This window comes from Pan troglodytes, chromosome 1 (genome assembly GCF_028858775.2).
Source record: "Pan troglodytes isolate AG18354 chromosome 1, NHGRI_mPanTro3-v2.0_pri, whole genome shotgun sequence".
Lineage (NCBI taxonomy): Eukaryota > Metazoa > Chordata > Mammalia > Primates > Hominidae > Pan > Pan troglodytes.
Genome location: NC_072398.2, coordinates 195,098,670 through 195,113,779, shown reverse-complemented (window position 1 = coordinate 195,113,779; position 15,110 = coordinate 195,098,670). Strand labels below are relative to the sequence as shown.

General features: G+C 48.2%; 1 protein-coding gene across 12 annotated transcripts in view; it reads left to right on the top strand.

Moving 5' to 3' along the window:
* Window positions 1-2,828: 2,828 nt before the first annotated feature.
* AGO1 (argonaute RISC component 1) overlaps window positions 2,829-15,110 on the top strand; it is a 46,646-nt gene continuing 34,364 nt past the window's right edge. For 5 of the 12 annotated variants that reach the window (XM_016959102.3, XM_016959104.4, XM_009453676.5 and 2 more), the window contains exons 1-8: window positions 2,846-3,086; window positions 8,066-8,249; window positions 12,150-12,270; window positions 12,690-12,871; window positions 13,267-13,403; window positions 13,630-13,764; window positions 13,908-13,995; window positions 14,715-14,862. In XM_016959102.3, the coding sequence (XP_016814591.1) occupies window positions 3,062-3,086; window positions 8,066-8,249; window positions 12,150-12,270; window positions 12,690-12,871; window positions 13,267-13,403; window positions 13,630-13,764; window positions 13,908-13,995; window positions 14,715-14,862 (1,020 nt within the window). In that variant the 5' untranslated portion in view covers window positions 2,846-3,061. Of the gene's footprint in view, window positions 3,087-8,065; window positions 8,250-12,149; window positions 12,271-12,689; window positions 12,872-13,184; window positions 13,404-13,629; window positions 13,765-13,907; window positions 13,996-14,714; window positions 14,863-15,110 lie in introns of those variants that run through there. The other 7 variants (XM_513312.8, XM_009453691.5, XM_063782715.1 and 4 more) reach the window with 5 other exon arrangements.

Below are 15,110 nucleotides of genomic sequence, written 5' to 3'. Positions count from 1 at the left end.
GCGAGACCCTCATCTCTACAATAAGTAAGTAAATAAATAAATAAAAAGTCAGGCGTGGTGGCATGCGCCTGTAGTCTCAGCAACTCGGGAGACTGAGGTGGGAGAATTACTTGCGCCTGAGAGGTGGAGACTGCAGAGTCCAGATTGTGCAGCTGCACTACAGCCTGGGTAACAGAGTAAGACCCTGTCTCAAAAAAAGAATATAGTGTGAGAGGCAAGTAATGATTATGATAGCAGCTGATACTTTGCTTGCATTCTTTTTAGGCACTGTTCTAAAGTGTTTTTGTTTCATTTTGTTTTTTGTTTTTTGAGATGGAGTCTTGCTTTGTCACCCAGGCTGGAGTGCAGTGGCATGATCTCGGCTCACTGCAACCTCTGCCTCCCAGGTTCAAGCGATTCTTGTGCCTCAGCCTCCCGAGGAGCTGGGACTACAGGCATGTGCCATTATGCTCAGCTAATTTTTGTATTTTTAGTGTAGATGGGGTTTCACCATGTTGGCCAGGCTGGTCTCGAACTCCTGACCTCAGGTGATCTGCCTGCCTTGGTCTCCCAAAGTGCTGAGATTACAGGCGTGAGCCACTGTGCCCGGCCACTGAAGTGTTTTTATGTATTAACTCATTTAATCTTCACAACAGCCGAATGAGGTAGGTACTATTACCACTGCCATTTTACAGAGGAGGAAATTGAGACACGGAGAAGTTAAATAATGTGCCTACTATTACATGTCTAGTAAATGCAGGGCCAATATTGAAACCGAGACAGTCTGGCTCCAGAGTCTTTGTTCTTCACCTCTACTTCGTATGTAGAGCAGTAATTCTCATAGTCCCCAGATTGGCAGCATCATCAGCCTTATCTGGAAACTTGTTAGAAATGCACATTTTTGGGTCCCACCCAACACCTACTGAATCGAAAACTCTAGAGGCAGGGCTTACCAATCCAAGTTTTGTTTTTTGGTTTTTGGTTTTTTTTGAGACGGAGTTTCACTCTTGTTGCCCAGGCTGAAGTACAATGGCGTGATCTCAGCTCACTGTAACCTCCCCCTCCCCGGTTCAAGCTATTCTCCTGCCTTAGCCTCCTGAGTAGCTGGGATTACAGGTGTCTGCCACAACACCTGGCTAATTTTTTGTATTTTTAGTAGAGACGAGACTTCACTATGTTGGCTAGGCTGGTCTTGAACTCCTGACCTCAGGTGATCCACCCGCCTTGGCCTCCCAAAGTGCTGGGATTACAGGCGTGAGCCACTGCGCCCAGCCACCAATCCAAGTTTTAACAAGCTTTCCAGGTGATTCTGATGGTTGCTGTTTGAGAACCTCTAGAAGCAAGGCATGGTATAAGTGTCAGAAATTAATCTCCTCATGAGTAAGGACTGGTTATGGTCCACCCCTTAAGTTCCCAGCCTCTGCATGGCATCTAGTGTAAAGCAGGCATCAAAAATTTGTGTGAGTTTATGGGAAAGTGATGTTTGAGCTGGGTCTCTTACCCCGCCTATCACTGCACCAGACCGAATAGGAGGGAGAATGGGAGTTCCCAGAAACTTTGAGACTAGCAAGGAAGTGGTTGTGATACGTCTAGCAAGATATGATAAGAGTCTGCACCAGCATAAGAAACCATCAGAATGGCAGCGAATCATGTGAGAGCAGTTCAGAAGGTAAACATGTCAAGACGTGGTGAACAGCTGAATAGATGGAAAGAACAAGGGATAGAGGAACTGTCATTTCTGACATGAAGGTGCTGTTCGCCGAGATAGGAAGCACAGGGCAAGTATGTTTGTGAGTGAAAGATAAAGTGTTTGGTTTGGACTTCTTAAATTTGAAGTGCTGGTAGGATATCCAGGTGGAGCTGTCCAGCAGACACTTGGAAATGTGAGTATGAGACACGGTTGGAAACAGAGATTTGGAAGGATAGTTGGGCCGTAAGAGTGGATGAGACCTTTAAGGGGAGAGTGGAATGAGAAGAGAGCTGGGTTTGGAACCACAGTGAACAGTTAATGAGGCAAAAGCAAAAGGGGCCCTTTAGAAAGACTGAAAAGGACTTAGGCAATAGGAGACTGCAGAAGATGCCGCAGCCAATTAGAAGGCTCAGAAGGGAAGTAGAGGCACAGTGACAGATGCTGCAGAGAAATAATTGAAAAGTATCCTTTGGATGTCAACCCCAAAAGTCATTTAAGTGATGTGATGAGGGCAGAAGCTGATTGACAGTTCAGGCATGAACTGTAGATGAGAAAGTGGAGGCAGGTGCTTCCCAGGTCCGGCGGATGGAGCTCTGTAGCTGCACTTAAGTTCAAACTGTGACATCTTCCAGGGTAGGCCGCGTCTCTACTTATCTGTGGTCTCAGCGTCCAGCACACGGCGTGGAAGAGGGGGTGGCGTCAGTGAGTTCAGTGACTAGGGACGGAGAAAGGCTTCGTGGAGGCAGTCGCTTTGCAGCCAAGGCTTGAAGGATGAGGGTGATTGGGAGGAGAGGTGGGAGGCAGGGCCCCTGGGCGCTGGAGTGCCAGGGGGTCTGGGAATGAGGTGGGGTTCCCATAATGTGTGCGCGCAGCTCGGCGCGACAGGCGGGGGCTGTGTGTAGGTTTGGAGGGACCTATTTGGGGAAAAGACACAGGGCTGAAGGCTGCTGTGGCGGGATGTCCCTTCGCCCTGCCCCACTTATACCACTGCGCGGTTCCAAGGCACCTCTACTGGCGCCCTCCCGCCGGGCTGCATGGCGACGGGTGACCGCCAGGGGCCGCTGCCTTGGGTCCCCGGTGCCCCCGCCCCTCTCCATTGGCCTTTGTTGCCGTCGGAGCGCCCCGCTTGACTCGTTCCGGTCCGCCCCCTGGGCCCGGCGGTCGCGCCTGCGCACTGGCAGCTGGCCGGGCGCTCGCAGTGGGAGCTGCTGCAGGCTCCGCGGCGGCGGCGGCGGCAACGGAGGCTGCGGGGGCGGCGGCGCGAGCGGCCGGGCTTGGTAGGGGAGCCGAGCCCGGCCCGGGATCCCGAGCAGCGAGAGTGCGGGGTACCTAGGCCCCTCACGCTGGACTTCACAGTCTCCGGGCCGCCTGACCTCCGCACGGGTATATGGGATGGAAGCGGGACCCTCGGGAGCAGGTAAGGGCCCCCAGGAGGGGGAACTGTGCATGCTCCAGGGACTGGGGGATCCCGCATGAAAAGCGTGGTTTCCAAGTGATGGAAGCGCTCCTGAGTGAGGAGAAGGGCTCTCCCACGATGGGGGCCCAGTTTGAAGGAGGCTGTGTGCAGTTCCGGGGGAGAACCATGTGAAGAGAGCCCTGAGATGGGGGCTGTTTGTCCAAGGAGGCTGTATACAGTCCTGCGGGTTGGAAGTAATCTGGGAGAAGGGCCTGCACGCACGGAAGGACTCCCAGACATCCGTGGAGGCCTACGGAGAGGCCCGGCAGGTGGCAGGGGACGGGCTCCAGGTGTCCAGGAGAGGAGGGGGCGACACAGATGGGCCTGGAGCTACCGCATGCCGGGGGCGGGGGCTCCGCTGGGCTGGAATAGGCTAATGTCTCTTGGGAGAAGGCGCCAGAGCTGGACTGTGAGCTCCGCCCCACCGGGCCTGACGCGAGGGCGAGGGTCAGGGGGCGGTGGGTGGGGACCCAGTCCCGGGATTACCCCCCGTGGGTCTGGGGAGTCGGAGCGGAGGCTCCAGAGCATGCGCGGAGGTGGCAGCTGGAAGGGGCTGCCCGACGTGGTGGGGGCGTGGCTGTCCGAATACCCCCACCTCTCCACACCCCCCCCCCGCCCCGTTTGGCTTGGAAAAAGGAGCGCGCTGATGGGGTGCATTCTCTCTTAGGTTATGCTGGCGGAGTGCAAATGGTTATGGTCCCCTCCCCCATTTTAGGGGCTCTTACACTTGGCCCTCAGTCACAGTTTGCTAAGAATGGGTTGAGGGAAGCTGCCAAAGTGCATTTTTCTGCCACAGGAAAGACTGGGACCGAAGCAATGGGTTCTGGGGGTGGGTCCTCCTGAAGATAGGCCTTAGGAAAGGTATTGGTTACGGAGGAATCAAGGACAGGGCAGGGGCTACCTGGAAGGAGTTGTCTGCTTGGTTTGCAAGTTTCTGCTCCAATACTGAGTAGTGATGGGGGCTTTTAATCCAAAGATTTTCCATTGAATTGTCTGTTAAGGTTACACTCTACATTTATAACATTTATTCTAATATTTCTTAATATTTTCATGGCTCCTATCTTCCACTGGATATCTTTCCGTTTTCCTTTCCCCACTCCCCAGAAACTGTCAGGGCTGTCTTTAGAGCCAAGATCTAAACCCTACAAACAAGTTGGATGATGGGGGAGTTCATAGCCTTCATCCTGGTGAGGCCTAGGTGATAGCCTTAACTTCTTATTTGCAGGCAATGAGGAGGAAAAGACATAGGAACAGAGGATAAACTGAGGCAGGATTGCCTCAAGAAAACTGGAGTCCTTAGGATGGGCTGTGGGGTGGTGATACCTCTTGTGTCTTAAGTGTCTTACCCTGTGATGGGACGAGGAGCCTGGACCTGGGAATCCTTCAGGTCATCTCTCACCACTTCCTTACATTTGGTCTGGGGATGGGAATCAAATTTCCATTTAGGCCATGAACTTCATTACTTTCCTAGTGGAATTATTTTGGTTTTTTTGTAGCAGACCTAACTCCCTCCCACCCTCCCAAGGAAATAGCTCCTACGACCTCACTCAAGTTATCCATTTAGTGATCTCTAAGTACTTAGTGACTGTTTTCCCTCTTAACAACCAGCCTTGTATAGACTGTGTAGTCATAAGGATAAGCACAGGGAGCAACTGACTTGAGTACTTCCTCTCTGTCAGGACCCTCTCTCCATCCCAGGAACTCCTGTTTTTCAAGGCTGGGGACTATTTCCAACAACCCATGAACTAGAGTAGTGGGGTAGGTCATTGAGGTCCACATGGATTGCTGGTTGCTGGTACCCATTCTAGACTAATGATTTTTATCCTGATGAATTCCTAGTAGGCTCTGGAGTGATGAAAAATTGACTTTTTAAAAATTTGTTACAAAAAATAAGCTTATAGGAAAGGAGCTAGAACCTGCTGTTTGGAGTCAGCCAAAGCCTTGGGAAAAGCCGAATAGGACAGGCTTTGCCTCAGTAAAGGGTATAATTGAGATTCAGTCTGGAAGCTGCAAATTGAGGGACCCCATAACTGCCTCCTTCCTAGGCCCGGACTGTTCTCTTATAAGAAGTTAGAGTGGTGTCCCAAGGTGGCCTGAGGACATAATACACGAAACTAAAGCGTTGTGTAAAAAACAACAACAAAAAACCCCCAAAAAACTAAAGCATTGTTGCTAGCCTCACTGGGCTTATGCCCAGGTCTGCCTTCTGTGCTCAGGTGTGTTCCAAGCACATACAGTGGACTGGGTGCTCCCTGAGGGTAGAAGCAGTGTCTGGTTTATTTGTAGAACTAGCAAGTGCCTAGTGTATAGGCCCTGGCACAGAATACATGTTTATTAATTAAATCAAATCACATTCAAGTGTGAACATAAATGGTTAAGCACGTATGTGGATATTTAATAAAGTGTATACTCACATGGAACAGATCCTTTTTGGAGAGATTGGCTTGTTAGTCTTTGCTTGCCCACCAGCTAACCTAACCTAACCTAACCTTGAATTTGTGTCTTTTGAATAGGCAGTCTGGCTCCTTGGGAGGTGTGTGGGCCTCAGAACTGCAAGAAAGGAATCCTGAGCCAGGGTTTTCAGCTCTGTTACTTTTCCTTCTCTGGGCTCCTTGGGGATGGGGGAGGGGGAGTGTCCTTTTCAGGGCCCCTCCCTCCTTGCTTTTGTCTGAAGAGAAGGGCCCCGCCCCTTTCCCCCTAGGCCCAAGCTTTGTCCTCTGTGCTGGGGCCCTCATCTGCATCACAAAGTGGCCGTCTGTCCCTGTCTGGGTCTGTAGGGAAGTGTCTCCCTTTCTCAGACTAAAAGCTGGGGTAAGGGGGGCGGGGAGGAGACTGTGCTGTTGTTAGGCTTTCAGGGGGATGTAATGGGAGAGAGGTTCCTGCTTCCTGCTGTCTTTCCTAGTTTGGAGATGAAGTGGGGGTGTGGGCTCCCCTGTTTTCCCAAAGCCTCTTTGGAGAGGAAGGTGCTCTAAGGCTATGTGTGGTATGTAGTCGGGTTTCTGGGGAAGAGAAGGCTTTGAGGCTAGAGTGTCTGTCCCATCCCCCATCATTTCTAACTAGCCCCCCAGATCTAGGAGTTATCTTTCTCCGAAGGCCCCAAATGATTATTCAGTCTGGGAGGGGAAGAAGGTGAATGAAATATAAGAACTTGGGGAGGGAAAGGATGTCTCTTACTGGCTACACCCACAAACGTGCATATTTGTCTTGTGTAGTGTTTATCATTGTTTCTGGGCAATTGCAGGTGTTCGTGTGTCTGTGTGCTGTGTGTGCTTGTGTGTTTTTGTGGTGTGTCTATGGATATGTTTGTTCATTCATTTCATATCAGTATGTTGAATACTTCCTGTGTGTGTGTCAGACACTGGAAATTAAACAGTGACCAAGGCAGATATAGTCCCTGCCTTTGAAGAACTCAGTCTAGGGCAGTGAAGGATATGTGTGTAAGTGTAAATTGCCAAGGTCTAAGTGTGTGTTTGGATGTGTGTGATGGGGATGTGTGTCTGTCTGTCCGTGAGCTTGTGTGCAATTTCTGTCCAGCACTTTCTGAGGTAGGCAGCCAGGTGCTAGTAGATAGGTTTTCCCTTCCCCATGTAGCTGAGTTCTGAAGACCTTTTCCATCCAGGCTGGGCCTTCATTTCCCTGTCTGCAGAGTGGGACTGGGCTTGGACAGGTGGTTAGAGGGAAACAGAGCAGCTTAGCTCTGGGAAGCTGCCCCTCCCATGAATGGTTCTGACCTCTTCCTGACCCCCAGCTGAGGATATGCCCCATCCCCCCAGCTTGTCTGACTGTGAAAGCAGAAGTCTGATAATGGGAGGTTCTGGGCTGGTTTATCCCTCTCTTCTCCCACTTGGGCTAGTTCTCTACTGCCAAGAACAATAGTAGCATATTATTCCCTTTTTTTCTCTCTTCCCCCTGAGCTAGAAAATAAGACTGGAGACAGCAGCCAGACTGGCAAAAGAGGGTAAAGTAGCTGGATCTGGCCTTACCCTATCCCTTTCCCAAGGGCCTCCTCTGTCTTGAAATTGATCTCTTCCGCTGCTGTCTGGACCTTCTGTGTGGAAGGATCTGTGGGGCATGGAGAGAATCTTGTGTTCTTCCCGGAGCCAGTGTCTCTTCTCCAGCATTCTAATTGCCACCTCTTCTTCCCAAACCCGTTAGTTCTTTCTTTATTCAAGCTTTTTTTTTTAATCATTGTCTCCCCAGTTGCTGCTTTGTTTCTTCCTGCCTGAGCTTCCAACCCTAACCTCTTTTGCCCCACCCCTTGACTCCAGCCTTCCCTTTCTCCTGGCCTTTTTCTTTTGTGACCTTCAGCTCTGTCCTCTTCTCCAACCCCCTTTCTCTTTTCCTTAGTCTCCAAACTCTGTCCTTTGAGCCTTTTCTCCTTTTCCCTGTCTCCAACTCTCGCCATTCAGTTGCCTTAATTCTGCCTCAAACACTGACCCTGCCCTCTCCAGCCTGGCCTTGTCTGGATCTTCTTCCTGCCTACCTATAAAGGAACATCAAGGTTATGCCATTTTGTATTCAGCATGGTGGCGAATGGAGTGAGCATCTGGCTGGCAGAGAATAGAAATTCTTGGTCTGCTAGATACCTGGTGGAGGCAAGTGTCTTACTCTAGTAGAAGAAAGAAAGGGTTTTGTTACTAGGAGCCAGATTTAGTCTCTCTGTTTAACATGCAATAGGAACTTATTATATATTAACTTAATGAATTAAAAATAGACAATAAGGATAATTTTCCTAACTGGAGAGTGATTAAAAAAGAAAAAAGAGAAAAAACACAGATGAGCTTGAGATGTCCCCTGGAAGCCCTTGGCTGGGTTGGGTAGCAGGAAAGAGGCATTCTCTATACTCTCGTGTTCCTGTTCTGGGAGGCCTTGTTCCTCCTCTGATAAGAGTAGTTAGGAGATTGCCAGACTTTACCCTCACCAGCCTCTTTGTCTTGTAGCTGCGGGCGCTTACCTGCCCCCCCTGCAGCAGGTGTTCCAGGCACCTCGCCGGCCTGGCATTGGCACTGTGGGGAAACCAATCAAGCTCCTGGCCAATTACTTTGAGGTGGACATCCCTAAGATCGACGTGTACCACTACGAGGTGGACATCAAGCCGGATAAGTGTCCCCGTAGAGTCAACCGGTAAGTGATGCACACCTAAGCCACCAAATCTGAAAGACACCAACCTTGAAAGAGGGGCCAGAAAGGTAAAAGAAAAACGAGTAGAGGGTAGTATCACCAAATCTAAGGAAGTTTTTGAACGGGAGATGCCACGTAGGGTAAATGCTGAAAAATAGTCCAATTGGACTTCGCTATTGGAAGATTATTAGTGGCTTTTGCCAGAGCAATTCCAGCAGAAAGTAGTTGAGCTAGTTAATCTAACTACATTGAGTTAAGAAATAAGTACAGTACCTACTACATTTCAATATTAGTTGAATGAATAAAGAGTTTTAAAGAATGAGATATGGGTATGTTTACAGATTAAGGAGAAGGAGCTAGTAAAGAGGGAGAGGTTAAAGGTATGGGACAGAGGGGAGAAATGAATGGGATGTCCTTGATGAGGCAGAAGGACAGAGGGGAGAAATGAATGGGATGTCCTTGATGAGGCAGAAGGACATTGTAGGATGCACAGTTGGAGGGATTAGCCTTATTTAGAAGAAGTGATATTTCCTTTTTTTTTTTTTTTGAGAGGGAGTTTTGCTCTTGTTTTGTTTTTGAGAGGGAGTTTTGCTCTTGCCCAGGCTGGAGTGCAATGGCGCTATCTCAACTCACTGCAACCTCTGTCTCCCAGCTTTAAGCTATTCTCCTGGCTCAGCCTCCTGAGTAACTGGGATTACAGGCATCTGCCACCATGCCTGGCTAATTTTTTTGTATTTTTAGTAGAGACGGAGTTTCACCATGTTGGCCAGGCTGGTCTCTAACTCCTGACCCCAGGTGACCTGCCCACTTTGGCCTCGCAAAGTGCTGGGATTACAGGCGTGAGCCACCGTGCCTGGCCTCTGTGATATTTCTTTAATTAATTTTATTATTTGAAAACTATATGTATAATATTAAAAAATTCAAATATTACAAAAAGAATAATAGTGAAAAATGTCTCCTTACTATCCTGGTCTCTAGTCCCCCAGTACCATTAATTGTTACCTTTTTTTCTTTTTGAGAAAGAAAAATTAGATTTTTCTTTCTCCCTCTGTTGCCCAAGCTGGAGTGCAGTGGCGCCATCTCAGATCACTGCACCCTCTGCCTCCTAGGTTCAGGCAATTCTCGTGCCTCTGCCTCCCAAGTAGCTGGGATGACAGGCAAACGATTCTCCTGCCTCAGCCTCCTGAGTAGCTGGGACTATAGGTGCTCCCCACCATACCCAGATAATTTTTTGGTATTTTTAGTAGAGACAGGGTTTCACCATGTTGACCAGGCTGGTCTCAAACTCCTAACCTCAAGTGATCTGCCTACCTAGGCCTCCCAAAGTACTGAGATTACAGGCGTGAGCCACCGTGCCTGACCAATTGTTACCATTCTCTTTTTTTTTTTTTGAGACGGAGTTTCACTCTGTCATCCAGGCTAGAGTACAGTGGCGTGATCTCGGCTCACTGCAACCTCTGCCTCCCGGGTTCAAGCGATTCTTCTGCCTCAGCCTCCCTAGTAGCTGGGATTACAGGCACCCACCACCACGCCTGGCTAATTTTTGTATTTTTAGTAGAGACAGGGTTTCACTATGTTGGCCAGGCTGGTCTCAAACTCCTGACCTCAAGCAGTCTGCCCGCCTCAGCCTTCCAAAGTGCTGGGATTACAGGCATGACCCATCATGCCCGGCCAATTGTTACCATTCTTGAATATGCTTCCAGATACTTTTCTACATATATACAGGCATATATGCACATATAACATTTTTAAACACCCAAAACATAGGGTTCTTTATACATTGTTCTATACTTTGCATTTTTCCACTTAACAATATATTTTTGAAGATACTACATACCAGCGCATATGGATCTGCCTCATTCTTTTGCATAGGTTGAGTGGCTGTAATATAACTTATGTAATAAATCTATTGAGGAACATTTGAGTCTAAATTCTGCTACAAAAATGAAACTGTTGAATATTATTATATATAGATTCATTTTTGCACTCATATGAGTGTATTTGTAGGATAAATTGCTAGGAGTGGGACTGTTGGCCTAATACATTTCAGAGTTTTCAGATATTGCAACTTGTTTTTAAAGGTAAGTTGTATCAACTTATACTCCCATCAATAAGGCATCAGAGTGTCTCTTCCTATACCTGCACCAATCTAATATTTCAGATTTTTTTGATCTTTGGCATTCTGATCTTGGTCTAATTTTAAATTGTATTTTTCTAATAAGTGAAGTTGAATATATTTTTGTATGTTTAAAAATAATGTATGGAAGGGGCATTTTGAGTATAAGAAGAAAGGAGAAAAATTGATGCACACACATATAAATATGTTTGTGTATATGTCTGGAAACTCGAGGGTGGCCTTGCGTACTATCCTCTGCCTTTTTCAATATTAGAGCTGCTTCCTGGTAGGAGACAAGTATGGGGTCTGGAGTTAGAGGCTAGTGGAGAAAGTTCTACATAGTCTACATAGTGTAGGAGGGATAGAAGTAATCAGGGACATGAAAAAGATTGCTAGGCAGCACTGAAGCCTAATTGGGATTGAAACCATATGATCACAGTGCTGCTAATGTACCATTTTGAGTTATCCAGTAGTATTCAAGAATTTTGATCTAGAAAGTGTGAAGGTCAGTTGGTCAGATAAACTGGAATTTTGAAGGAATAATGGACACCCTGGGGTCTAAGTTTCAGAGGTCAGGAAGTAAGAGATGGTAATGGAGAAAAAATAGGGTGGTGAGACTAAGTGCTTCAGAGAGATGGAAGAGATGAGATTTTTCTTCCACAGTTTATTCTTATTCCAGTTCACATCTCTTCTACCTTTTTTGCTTATCAGATCTGGGATTAGAGATCTGGGATTAGATTGGAGCAGCCTAGATTCTGTTCCTGATTTTTTTGTTTTGTTTTGTTTTAATTTATTTTTTATTTTATTTTTTTTTTTGAGATGGAGTCTCACTTTATCGCCCAGGCTGGAGTGCAGTGGCATGATCTCGGCTCACTGCAACCTCTGCCTCTCAGGCTCAAGTGATCCTCCCACTTCAGCCTCCTGAGTAGCTGGGACTGTAGGCACACACCACCTTGCCTGACTAATTTTTGTATTTTTTGTAGAGATGGAGTTTCTCCATGTTGCCCAGGCTGGTCTCAACCTTGGGAGCTCAAGCGAATTGCCCGCCTTGGCCTCCCGAAGTGCTGGGATTATAGGTATGATCCACTGCACCTGGCCATCCTTTTTTTTTTTTTTTTTTTTTTTGAGACAGGGTCTCGCTGTGTCCCCCAGGCCGGAGTGCAGTGGTGTGATTATAGCTCACTGTAACCCCAAACTCCCAGCCTCAGGTGATCCTCCTGCCTCAGCCTCCCAAACAACTGGGATTATAGGCACATGCCACCGTACCCAGCTAATTACAAACATTTTATTTTTTTGTAGAAGATATGGTCTCACTCCGTTGCCTAGTCTAGCCTTGAGCTCCTAGGCTCAAGTGATCCTCCTGCCTTGGCTGCCCAAAGTACTGGGATTACAGGTGTGAGCCACCATACTTAGCCCTATTCCTGATTGTTGATAGACCCTGGAGTCAAGCTTTTCTCCCTTTAGCCTCCCCCTCTTCTCAGAAGGCACTCACACCACTCTTTCAGGTCCATTACAGCCTTGGTGATCTGAGGACCAGCAGTGTCACTTAGGAGCATGCTAGAAATGCAGAATTTCAGGCTTCGCTCTAGACCTGCTGAATCAGAAGCTACATTTTAATAAAATCTCCAGGTGATTCATAGGAATATTAAAGTTTGAGAAGCACTGTCATAGAGTAGATGTTAGGAGTGAGTATAATAGATGGGACATTGCCTGGACTTTGAATTACTTCCAAAACTTGAAGTGGTGGTAGTCTCTCAGCTTCCACAGGCCACTCCTATCCCCCACAGGGAAGTGGTGGAATACATGGTCCAGCATTTCAAGCCTCAGATCTTTGGTGATCGCAAGCCTGTGTATGATGGAAAGAAGAACATTTACACTGTCACAGCACTGCCCATTGGCAACGAACGGGTAAGGTTGGGAGTCAGGCTAGGCCTGTGTCAGGGGTCTGGGGTAGAACCAAGCTCATGTAAGCCTCTTTGGAGATCCAGAGATCCTTTTCATCTTTTGTGCTGAGAAAGTATGTTTTAGGGTGAGGGGTGGGTAGGTGCTGATGTTTATTTAGTCTATCATGTGCCTGTCCGTGTCCTAAACAGATTGAGATTAGACTTAAAATAGACCTAAGGGCTTCCTGCTAGGCTGAGAGGTAGTTGAGAGGAACAGAAGCACTGAGCCAAGGTGGCTAGAACCTAAGGGGCTAGACTTACTCTGGATTTTCATTTTGAGCCCCTATCAACTTGAAGAACATGTTCTCAGCAAATCCATGGAGTTAGGGGTCATTCTCGCAGAGCAATGGCAATCCTTCATCCCTTTCTTTCACCCTCCTGAAGGTCGACTTTGAGGTGACAATCCCTGGGGAAGGGAAGGATCGAATCTTTAAGGTCTCCATCAAGTGGCTAGCCATTGTGAGCTGGCGAATGCTGCATGAGGCCCTGGTCAGCGGCCAGATCCCTGTTCCCTTGGAGTCTGTGCAAGCCCTGGATGTGGCCATGAGGCACCTGGCATCCATGAGGTATTGGGTGTAGTTAGTATCTGGGCTACTAGTGTTGGCAGAACTGCTGTCAGGGGAGGAGGGGGAGCACATATTAAGGTCCCACAGAGTGCCATTAAAAAAAAAAATTATTTGAAGCCCTACCACTTGCCAGGCAAATGTGTATTTATATTTAGATGGTTTAAAGCCCTGGCCCTGAACTTCTTAGATATCTTTGGGCCTCATCCCATCTGTCCCTGCAGGGCAGAGAGAAGGTAGAAACTTGTACAAGGTCAGTCATACAACTAGTAAAGCATCAGAGCTGGCATTAAAGCCCCGGTGTCCTGCCTTTCAGGCCAGGGCTCCTCCGTGCCCAGGATGCCTCACAGGGTGGGGGCCTGTGCCCGAGGGACCAGTTCTCTGCCTGTCCCTGCCAGGTACACCCCTGTGGGCCGCTCCTTCTTCTCACCGCCTGAGGGCTACTACCACCCGCTGGGGGGTGGGCGCGAGGTCTGGTTCGGCTTTCACCAGTCTGTGCGCCCTGCCATGTGGAAGATGATGCTCAACATTGATGGTGAGTGGGGAGAGCTATGGAGCCAGGGGCACCCCAAGTCCAGTGACCACACTCCCAGCCTCATCCCTCCCAGCTCTGCAACCACACTCCTAGTCTAATTCCTACAGCCCTGGCACCCCCTTCCCCCATCCCAATGCCCTTTAAGGAAGAGGGTATAAATTGTTGTGCCTCCATGTATTGTGGAAGACAGAACCTGAGCTGAGCTGTCTTTACCCTGTCCCCACAGTCTCAGCCACTGCCTTTTATAAGGCACAGCCAGTGATTGAGTTCATGTGTGAGGTGCTGGACATCAGGAACATAGATGAGCAGCCCAAGCCCCTCACGGACTCTCAGCGCGTTCGCTTCACCAAGGAGATCAAGGGTGAGGACCCAACAGGAGGGGAAGGGAAACAGCGCCACTTTAGCCCTAAGAGGAAATCCCCTTGGGGTATGCTCAGGGGAGAGACCAAGCCTGGGCACATGAGCAACCTATTTTAGCCCTGACAAGCAGTGTGTGTATCTCAGGCCTGAAGGTGGAAGTCACCCACTGTGGACAGATGAAGAGGAAGTACCGCGTGTGTAATGTTACCCGTCGCCCTGCTAGCCATCAGACGTAAGTTGGCAGGGGTGCTGAGTCATACTTTGTTGGTGGAGAAGGGCTGAGATTTAAAACTATCTTTCCCTCCCTCCCTCCCCCACTGGCCTTGAGAATGAGCCTTGGGGACTGGCCCTGTTTTTGAAGATAAGCTGTGGGAATTTGGCATCCTTTCTCAACCTTCTCTGATCTGTTGATACTCTCCCTACCATTTTTACCTTCTTGATCTCCTCGCCTCTTTGGTTCTTTACTTGAGAGCAAGTGTGTTCTCTGATTCCTGTTAGGGTTAGGCAAATGTTAGAATCTCTCTCAAATTATTCTTTCTCTTGAAAAAAGAAAGCGAGGCTCCTGGGCTCCTTGGGGAAGCTGTCATTGATTCCATTCCCATTCTTGACCTTAGGCTATACTGATTATTATGAGTGTCTACTCTGTGTCAGGCTTTATGCTCAACATTGGAAATAAATGAGTCAGATAGTGTCCTGACTTCTGACTTTTGTGGAACTTGCCTTTCAAACCTTTGGCTTCTCTCTTGGAGCCCTGTATGTCCTGTTTTCCCATGAGTGGCAATGCTCAAAGAAGTTGGATAGGATGAAGCAAAGTCTGGGACTTCCTTCCTGCACATCATATTGGGGCCAAATGAAAAAGGAAAAAATCTGAGGCTTCCATGGTTGTGGGTCTAGAGAAGTGGGACTGAATGCTGAGTTATGACACCCCCTTCCTTCCCTTCTTCTGAACAGATTCCCCTTACAGCTGGAGAGTGGACAGACTGTGGAGTGCACAGTGGCACAGTATTTCAAGCAGAAATATAACCTTCAGCTCAAGTATCCCCATCTGCCCTGCCTACAAGTTGGCCAGGAACAAAAGCATACCTACCTTCCCCTAGAGGTGAGATTGCCAAGTAATGGCTGGGGAATAGGCATTGTATATACCTGCGTGCTGTTCATCAGATGTCTGTTCTTTCATTTTGAAGTTTGGAAAACTGACATTCTGAGAAGGTATGAGGTAGTTCTCCTGTGAAATAGAGGCCTCGTTCTTACCTGCTAAGTTGTTTCCTTATCCCCCATCCTACTCTCATGTTCTTTCAGGGCTGCCAGGCAGAGACAAGTTGAATTTACTGTTTAATAAGTAATTAG